Source organism: Lygodium microphyllum, chromosome 4 (assembly GCF_053477565.2).
Source record: "Lygodium microphyllum isolate KBCC chromosome 4, Lygodium_microphyllum_v1.1.10, whole genome shotgun sequence".
NCBI classification, from domain to species: Eukaryota; Viridiplantae; Streptophyta; class Polypodiopsida; order Schizaeales; family Lygodiaceae; genus Lygodium; species Lygodium microphyllum.
Genome location: NC_141138.1, coordinates 24,215,739 through 24,226,146, shown reverse-complemented (window position 1 = coordinate 24,226,146; position 10,408 = coordinate 24,215,739). Strand labels below are relative to the sequence as shown.

The window sequence follows — 10,408 nt, the reverse complement described above, 5'->3', positions numbered from 1 at the left end:
TTTATGGCAGGCAGACTAGGTCTACGCATAAGAAGTTTAGTAGGCCACGCATGAGTGAGCCCTTGGCATTGGTACATTCGGATGTCTATGGGCCCATGCCTTGTTAGTCTATGGGTGGTGTAAAGTATTTTGTTACATTCATAGATGATTTTGCACAGAAAGTTTGGGCTTATCCCATTAAGCTCAAATCCGATGTCTTGGATGTGTTTCAAAGTTGGCTTGCATTGGTTGAGAACCAGTCTGTGTATAGGCTAAAATATCGAAGGACAGATAATGGGGGTGAGTAAGTCTCACGTGCTTTTGAGCAGTTATGTGATGAGAGGGGTATTAAGCGTCAGTTGACCGCCCCCTACACCCCCCCAGAATGGTTTGGCTGAGCGGATGAATAGAACCATCCAGGAGCGTGTACACAGTATGCTTAGCCATGTAGGTCTACCACAGAGCTTTTGGGCTGAGGCAGTTAGTACCGTTGTGCATGTCATAAACAGATCACCTTCTAGTGGTTTGGATTTCCAGGCTGTAGAGGACGTATGGACTGGAAAACCTCCCTCTTATGCGCATCTCCGTGTCTTTGGATGTGAGGCATTTTGCCATGTGCCCAAGGACAAGAGAAGTAAGTTGGATCCCAAGAGTGTCAAATGCATTTTCCTTGGTTATGGGGATGCAGGCGAGACATGATACCATCTCTAGGATCCGCAGGGCGCGGAGAGTCATCCGCAGTCATGATGTAGTCTTTCATGAAGACAAAATGCATAGGCAGCCTGAGTTGTTGAGATCCGCATGGTCATATTTCAGGAGGAGCCGAGAGCTCCCGCACAACCAGTTGGACAGCCTACAGCTGCAGCAGATGCTCATGGTTAGGGTATTAGACAGGCAGTTGGGCAGGCAGCAAAGCTTGCCGTGAGACGGTCTACTAGAGATAGAAGTCCACCTGATAGATTTCAGCCCTCGATGCATTATGTCTTGGTTACAGATGCAAGAGAGCCTTTCACTTATGATGAGGCTATGTGTAGGGGTGACAGTCACTCCTGGGAGAGGGCTATGCAATCTGAGATGGACTCCATGCATAAGAATGACACTTGGGATTTGGTTTCCTTGCCTACGGCAAGAAGGCTTTGCCATGCAAGTGGGTGTACAAGCTAAAAAATGCCCCTAGACACCCCAAGCCGGCATACAAGGCTAGATTGGTAGCAAAGGGTTTTATGCAGGAGCATGGTGTGGACTTTGATGAGGTCTTTTCTCTTGTGGTTAAGATGACCACCTTGCACTTAGTCTTGGCTTTGGTTGCTCGGCTTGACTTGGATTTATACCAGATGGATGTCAAGACGGCTTTCTTACATGGGGACTTCCATGATGAGATTTATATGGAGCAGCCTAAGGGCTTTGCAGAACCTGGCAGGGAGCACCTAGTGTGCAAATTGAAGAAAAGTCTTTATGGCTTGAAACAGGCACCTAGGGAGTGGTATCATAATTTTGATGCCTTTATGCAGTCACAGGGCTACAACTAGAGTGCTATGGATCCGTGTCTTTACACGAAGAAAGCCCGTGATGGTTCTTTATTGATTTTGGTACTCTATGTGGATGATATGCTGATAGCAGGGAAAGCTCATGATGAGCTAGATGCTCTTAAGGCTTAGCTCAAGAAGAGCTTTGAGATGAAAGATCTGGGACAGGCCGCTCACATACTTGGTATGCACATTAGACGTGACAGGCATCAGGGACTCCTCTACTTGTCACAGAGGGAGTACATTCATAAAGTCCTTGAGTGCTTCCGCATGCAGGACGTAAAGCCTATTGGTTGTCCATTGCCTTCTTATGTGAAGGTATCACAAGTTGATTATCCGCAGACAGATGAGCAGAGGGCCGAGATGGCCGAGATTCCCTATGCATCTGCAGTGGGCAGTCTTATGTATGCCATGATAGCCACTCGTCCAGATATTTCCTTTGTAGTTGGTGTTGTGGCACGCTATATGGCTACACCTGGCAAGAAGCATTGGGATGCCGTGAAGGGTATCATGAAGTACCTGAAGGGCACTGCAGATATGTGCATATGCTATGGCAGCTAGGATACAGGAATCGTGGGGTACACTGACTCTGATTATGCAGGACATGCAGATAGTAGGAAGTCCACTTCTGGCTATGTATTCACATATGCTGGAGGTGCTGTTTCTTGGATGTCCAGGGTGCAAAAATGCACGGACCTTTCTACTACAGAGGCCGAGTATGTTGCAGCCCTGAGGCTTGCAAGGAGGCCATTTGGTTGGGTCGTTTGGTTGCGGATCTTGGTATTGATGCTATCCCTACACTGCATTCGGATTCTATGAGTGCTATTCAATTAGCCAAGAATCCGGTCTTCCATGCGAAGACGAAACACATTGAGGTGAGGTATCACTTCATACGTGGGGTCGTTGAGGATAAGTCTGTTGATCTTGTCAAGATCTCAACTGACCAGAATCCTGCAGATCTGCTCAGAAAAGCCTCTCTACAGAGCGCTTTGCCTTCCTCAGGAGGTTGATGGGCGTGGGATGAGATGATGTCTTTCCTCATCCTATTGTACATGTATACATGTTGTACTGTCTTTTTTCTTTTTCTTTTCACTCCTCACTGGGGCAGATTCGCCTTTAAGTGGGAGGTTGTTGGGGGTAAAGGCGCCTCTACCTAGCCACTCGTGTATTACTACACTGACAGTGTGACTGCCACTGCACACTGCAAGTGGCGAGCACCCGTCACCGTCACTTTATTCTTTATTCTTTTAGTGACAGTTTGAATAAAGGAAGGCCCGGTCACACATTGTGACTGTTGGAGTTCCCATTTCTAGTCTCTCCCTTTCTTGCTCTTGCTCTCCCGCCATAGCTCTCGAGTCCAACCTTCGATCCATCGCTCCCTTTCAGTATGTCAAGTGAAGATGATATGTATCCTTCTTGCAAACAATAACCAGTCAATACCTCAGTATAACTAGCAACAAATAAGTCCAAACTTTGGAATTTCAGCACTCACAGTATCCCAAAAAGCATCTACTACTCAAGTGGTATGATCCAAACATTTGTCAGTAGCAAATAAGCATCATAGATACCTTGTAGGTATATTGTTTCCAAATTCAGAACAGCAACCAGTTCACTGTTTCTAGCCTACAAATAAGCTCCAAAACTGAGTATTTAACTCTCCAATATCATGCTCAAATGCATGATAATAAGGCTTATACATTGTTAGAATGAAAGCCACCAGTGCCCTGGAACCACCTGCTATTTACTGTAGTAAACAGCCACTCTGCACAAGTCTGTGCTAAATATCTCAAAATATGTGAAGAATTTGAAAAAAATTTCTTCTACAAAGTTGTAGATCACATCAAAACGGTCATGAGAGGAGGGCCATTTCTCCAAAATCCATTTTTGTAGCAAGATATGGCTTTTGCAAAAAAACAGCTTGCAGGTACAGTCTCCTTTTATGACGTTTTTTTTAGATCTAATGTCTTGATGTCAAATGGCCACTGCCAAGCCTTCAGGCTTCAGGCATTTAGGCTCTGATACCATGTTGGAGATTCCGAGGGAGAGAGAGAGATAAAGACATGGAGCTATAACAGAGAGTAGTGAACTCTAGTTGTTCTCTTCTTCTCATTCTTCCATAATGCTTTCTAAAGTCTAATCACACATAATTGATAAACACACTAGGTCACTAACTGACTATACCACTAACTGTGGTTGAGTGTGACCCACTGATTTATTACACCACACATGTAGAGAGACAACTAAGACGACAATTGTCTAGATAAAGTCGATCATGTCGGAGATATTGATTACGAGCTTGATTCTCAACACTTGAAGAATATGAAAACCTCAAGGTATGGAAGATATTTTTAAGATCTTCATTGAGCTTAATGTTCGGGTTTTGTTATGTTTAATGGACATGTGACTTTAAGATTTTTCATTTATTGACAAAGGAAACTTTTTTTGTTATACAAATTGAAATTGAAGACCTTGACAACTTTTTTTGGAAAATCAAAGGCTCTAGGCTACCAATGATGGCCTTAAAAGCTATTTCCAAAGTGATTGGATCTTAGGTTTTCAATAGATGAATGGAGAAGATAATTTTGTTGGAGAAGGAAGAAGCTATAAGAATTTTTTATTGCATGCATGGTTATAAAGTATCTAGGGTTGGATACTTTGGAGTTCTTGGCTCCTATTTACTCTTCCATATGGGAGATACAAACAATTTGAAGCTTCTCCAAGGCTATAGAAAATAGTTCTTGAAATGTAGAGACCTTATTGAGTGGAATGAAACCAAAGACTCCATTGCAAGGTTTCAATAACCCAATCTGCATTTAAAGATCTTTGTCAAAGTACAATTTTGCAATCCAACACTTAAGACTTTTTCTTAGTAGGGAACCTAGTTAGGATTTTCTTGAGACCACAAATATAGGGTATCATTAAATTGCTATGTTGCAAGAGATAGCTACTATTGGTGCATATCCAAAGTATTAATTTAATGACATTATTTAAACTAACAATTTTTGCTTTTAAATTTTATCTATAGTTTATAATTCTAGATCAAAAGTACGAATAATAACTACTCATAATGCATTGCAATTAAATATTTTCTTTAATTTCCTTATTTCCTAATTATCTATATTGTAGGGAGGACACCTAGGGGACTATTGGAGGAGGAAGGGGAATGGCACTCATGATAACAATAGTTTGCTATGCTCTTGTCATGGTTGCAACTTACTCAACTATTGTTTCATTTTCACGTTGATTTAAACTCTTCGAAATACTCTCATAAGTGTAGTGCTCCAAAGGGTTGTAAAAGAGCTCTGACTATAGGCATTGATGATTCTGTGGATTCATTAATGTATGGGATAAATTTTGAATTACTAAACACTCAAGAACCTCTCTAATTTTTTCTCTCTTCATTCTAAATAAGGTTGGAATATAGATTAGGTTATCACCTAACTTGAATTCTTGGAACTCCTAATCAAATGTATATATCATGGGTGTGCTAGATAAGATGCATAGTGATCTGACAATTGTGCCCAACATTCAAATGCAAGGTTAAAATATTAGAGCAAAGAATGAAACTTAAGCATGAGACACTACATTGACTTGATGATAGTTGTTGCCTTACAACTTTTCCAAGAGCGAACTACCACATATGAAGACCATCACGGATCATGCTAGAGTTCCATGCTAGAAGTAGGTCACAAAAGTCCTACGAATCTAATAAAAGTTACATTACGTTAGACAATCTCATATAAATTGATGTGTTGAAATGAGCATTAAAACTAAATGTATTCTTAGCCATACCAATAGGGTGGGATGTGGAGTGAGATGGAGACTAAAAACTTTAGAAGATGGTTGGGTGGGTAGTGTATGCAACACTAAGGTGCTCATCATTTGCACTCAAGGTGTGTTCTATGAAACAAGGTTTTTTCAGAAAAGAGTGGGATGGTCCACTGCACATTAATATAGTGGCAATTCAAGTGAGATTTGGGTCTTGATATGCACTGTATGGGTACCCTTACAACGAATCTACTTGGGGTGCTCGCTTTGGGAGAAAAATCCCACCACCATTGCACCTCCACAACCTAGTTGATAGGTGTGTGCCCTATGGATTTTGTATCTCCAACACATATGACCCCACATATAGATGATGAAGATAGATGAAAAGAAGGAGAATGATTTGAAGCAATGGAAGATGGATGGAAGAAGAGGGTTGGATGGGTGGGTTTTGAATGTGAGATAATGCACCAAAAGCAAATTCATTAGACAAAACTTGGAAATTTAAGAAGTTACATGTCCTATCTCTAAAACTTGCTATTCTCAAATTCACACATTGGTGGATGTTTGATTCTCCATATTAACGTATGCTAGGTATCTACATGTCAATAGAAGAACTAAAGGACCGATATAACATGAATCATGCATGCTTGGTAATAATTGTGGCAAATATGAAGGCATAGGATGGTTGTCATGCCCACATTAGCACGTCCCCCATTTTATAGATTTAATTGACAAGTTGTACCCAAGTTGGGGGTATTATGAGGAGAATTTGATGTGGAAGGATTACATCTCCTTGCTTCTAATTGTATCTACTTCGAGACTTCATGGTATTCTATGAGAAATGGAAGAGTACTTTGTCCTATTTCATGTCTTCCTTTTTACCTTAGGATGGAGAATTAGGATACCAATCCCTTAAAGCTTATGAAAGGGAGAGAATTGGATCCATGGGAGTGGACTTTAAGGGGGAATGCTTTGGTGAGGTTGGTTGAGATATCTCCACAAGTGTTTTTACATACTCTTAAATACCAAGCTTTTCAAATCAAATCTTAGGTGTCAATTAGAAGTATATACATCTAATACCATATTAAAAAATGTTAGGATAAACAAAGAGGAACAAAGAATGTACGACACAATAAACACAATTTGATGAATGCATAATGAAGAAGAGGGTGTATCAAAATGAAGAATAATACAATGGCACCCTAAAACTCCTTGTCTTGGGGACTAGGGAAGAGGTGAGCTAAGAGAGGTGTCGATGATGCCTCAAATAGCTCCATGAGTGTATTGTACCTAAAAATGAACCCCAAAACACAACAATAGTAGTCCACCATGAATGATGATGTCAACAATAGTAGACAAAGCCAAACATTGTCATCCAAATAGTAGCTTGACAAAAGAGACTTGGAGTAACAAAAACATGCCCAATAGGCCAAAAACACAACCAATAATGATAACAATGATGATGCAATTGATGGCAATGTGGCTGTAAGGCAAGGCAACAACAAAATGCAAGTCTTCTACTACTTGGTGATGGCAAAGATGACAGCAACACCTCCACATAGCATGCAATAGTAAAACACAATCCTCCAAGCAATGTAGATGACATGACAATCTTTATGCAGATGGTAGTAGCAAACAGAAGTCTTTCAAGCAGCAAGGTGCCTCCAACGGTCCCAACGCAATCACAATCTACTCAACGGGCGCTAGCCAAGATGGAGGGGATGGCAAACAGAGGGCATCAGCAGCTACAAGGATGATGACGATATTGATGAGGGATGGGAAAGAACGCCTACAACATATCCTCTTATAGGAAGTTTTCAAGCATCTGTCCTACCATCAAAGCTGTAGCAATTCTTTTTGGGGTTGTTTCTGTGGAGTTTAATTGCACTGAATGCAAGACAATTTCTCTCTACTTGTAGGCCTGTAAAGTTTATTTGTTGAACACACCCAAAATAAAAAACAATAAACAAACAAACAACTAGAGTATCCTTCTCCAAGGTAATCTTTGAGCCTCCTTTTTAAAGGTGTTTGCTTTCGTTCGCTGCTGCTATGCAAAGCCTAAAGCTTGTTAGTGATAAGTTGGAAAAGGACTACACGTGCATTGATCTTTTTCGTTGTAGAAAGTAAATCAATGATGAGAAGATGTGTGCTGCAATAAAAATGCATCTACTTGCAGGGATATCTACAAACAATCACTTTCTTATGTCGTAGCATGCTCGAGGCGTAGCACTCTATCAAATGTAGTAAAGCAAGCCACCCTTGCTCGAAGGATTGGAACCAAGCACACTTGTTTTAGGGAAGAAAATTGGTTGACTGTATGAGTGACAATGTAAATAAGTGCATCCAACTGTGTGAGTGGAGAGGTCGCACAAATGTCCCCAGGGATTTGTAAGGAAGAGGACATGGATTTTCCATGTAGATGATTGTCCTAGTTTAATGCTGGAACTTGAATGCACTAGCATAATCAAACTCTTAGTTGTACTTGTTATTCGTTCAGCCTTTCCACAGTTCCCACACTGACACCGCCTTTTTGAGGAGGAATGTGCATTGCAAACACTCGAGTCAACAATCGACCCAGCTCTGATAATTAAAGCATCTCAATATCTCTCCAAACCTTGAGGATGAGTTTCCTTATTGCTGGTGATATACGGATTGCCTGTGTTTGTCAGAGAGTCATCAATGCCACCATTATTAGCTCAAGGTAGGCCACTGGCACTTGCACAAAAAAGCTAATCTGCAGTAAAAATCTGGAAACGGTCTTCAAGTTCCCTATTCCTCAATCCTGGATGTTCCATTCATAGCATATTGACACCTTTGTATGCATGGTAAGCCAAGGATAGAAACCATGCAAAGTGCTCCAGCTCAAGGAGCTTCTATCTCAGTAATTCCACAGATAGCACATACAGCATTGTCAGGACGGTCTCCCATTCCAACTTCAAAGGACCTGGCTAAAGGTTGATATGACGATTAGAGTGCTTTGTTCAGGCAAGATAACAGCTAATGCCAGCATTGTTCAGACACACTCCTAAAAGAGGTAAGTCCAGGAGAGAGCTACTGTAATTGCCATAAGAAGTAACAGTTTTAGAAGGATGCAACAGTTTGCAATACAGATGCATGAATCTGAAGGCATGGAACAACAATCATTTCAATATTCTTACATCTCGTACAAAAGCAAAAGATAAATCTTTACAGATTACAATCACTAAAGCCAACAGAGGCATGAATCTGAGGGCATAGAACAACAATCTTTTCAATATATTCTTACATCTCCTATAAAAGCAGAAGGCAAAGCTTTACAGATTACAATCACTAAAGGTTTCTGGTGCAGGGACAGCATTCAGTGCTGTCATCATAAAAAGATTACATTCTCCATCCTCAGAGGTCCAAATCCCCTTCATGACCATGTCTCTCTCCCTCTTTCTTATCGCACCTTCATAGCTTGCAACTGTCTCCTCGTACTGTTTCAAAAATGCAACTGCTACTGATTTGCCATTACTGCAATGGTTACCTGGTATTTTACAAAAAATTTGGGAGAAACCTGGTTAGATCCTCAAATGACATAAAGCAATGTCTGCTGAAGTTGCTTAAACCAATTTGTTTACCTAAAACTGCAAAGCTTCCCATACCATCTGTACCAGCACCATATAACTTCCCTTCATTTGTAAAAACCAGGTCAACAATGTGCTCAGTTCCTACAGATTCTTGTTGCCACCTCCATTCCTGCAGGTAAGCTGTCGCCAGTGGCCTTTCTGGAGACCCTGATAGCCTCTCAAAATAGAATGCGTCTTCCTGGCTCTCACCCATGATCCATTTCCCTGTCATAACATTTTGTACTGGCTTGCGGCCCTGATACAGCAATATGTGGCCCTCTATATACTGCTTCACCAAGGACACCTCAGTTTCCTCAATAGTACCTGCCCTCTCATTTCAAACCAATAAATGGGATCTGTCTTTCAGTGAGTAGATTGGCTAGCAAAATCATGTAAACAGCATAAACTAGACTCAACCAAAACCTTGCCATGTGAATAAGCCAAGAATATCACAGCCATAGCCATACACCCGGTTATCAGATGCCTGAAAGATCTCAGTCTGCATGTCTCCTATAATTTCATCTTGGAGCCAATATCCTTGCCAGTGCTGAACCTCTCCAGCATATGCAAGCTACAAGGCGCAACACCACACACACACACACACACACACACACACACACACATCTCATTTTCATATTATGAAAAAACCGAAGTTAACCCAAACATAAGCTGCAGATCAGATGCAAATTAAGTAGAAGGTATAGAAATGAACCTGAGATCCTTCCATGGTTGATGCCTGCCTCTCTGGTTTTGGTCTAAGGCTTACCACTTCAGAACAATTCTTTAGAGTGCGGTAATAGTGGCAATCACTCTCGCTCGCTCGCTCGCTCTCTCTCTCTCTCTCTCTCTCTTTCTCACTCGCGGGCCGCGGCTTATGCCGGCAAATGTATAGCAAATTTGTACAAGTAAGTCTATGTGGGGTTCTAAGTTCTAACTTATGCTAGGAGAAAAATGAGACCTCGGGAGTGACTACACAAGTCGAGAGGGACCACGATTCATGATTAGCCCTCTTTACACTTCAACATGATTTTTCTTTACACAATCTTAGAGCTGGGTTGCACCAAGGTGAGCAAGGCTGGACCGATATGAACCCAAGATTAGCCTCCCTTTACTACTTTTGTAATCACACCAAGGCCAATGGGGGTAGGGGAACAACCTAGATCCACATCATCGCGTCAATGAATTGCAAGATTGGAGAAGGTTTTAAAAAAAGGATTGCTTTTTCCAACACAACTCCAAAAAACTCTTGATCGAATTTAAAAAAAAGGTCCTCCTAAAAAAGTTATTTCTAGTGACGCACCTGCAACCAAAACAGCTCTCTCTCCCTCCCCCCTCTCTCTCTCTCTCTCTCTCTCTCTCTCTCTCTCTACACACATCCCCCTATGCCATGGCAAAACAACAATCTAAGGGTTGTTACACACTGCCTCAGATGGCCAAGGCAATGTGCAGTCTGTTTGGTTGACCCTTTATACATACGTGGCACCTAGTTGCAACATAAGAGGTGGTATGGCCCAATGGTTACAAAGGTTCTACTTCATAGTGACT

The 10,408-nt window shown here is 41.4% G+C and overlaps 1 protein-coding gene across 2 annotated transcripts; it reads right to left on the bottom strand.

Moving 5' to 3' along the window:
• Positions 1-8,402: 8,402 nt before the first annotated feature.
• Positions 8,403-9,772, bottom strand: LOC148036886 (uncharacterized). Of its 2 annotated transcripts, none has more exons than XM_087677201.1 (4): positions 9,576-9,772; positions 9,292-9,434; positions 8,876-9,187; positions 8,403-8,781 (listed from the first exon to the last, which is right to left on the bottom strand). In XM_087677201.1, the coding sequence occupies exons 2-4, from the start codon at positions 9,326-9,328 to the stop codon at positions 8,567-8,569; spliced, it is 564 nt and encodes a 187-aa protein (XP_087533327.1). In that variant the 5' UTR covers positions 9,329-9,434; positions 9,576-9,772; the 3' UTR covers positions 8,403-8,566. The 2 variants fall into 2 exon arrangements, with proteins under 2 accessions (XP_087533327.1, XP_087533326.1); XM_087677200.1 differs by having other exon boundaries at positions 9,287-9,434; positions 9,576-9,767.
• Between the last annotated feature and the right edge of the window lie 636 nt (positions 9,773-10,408).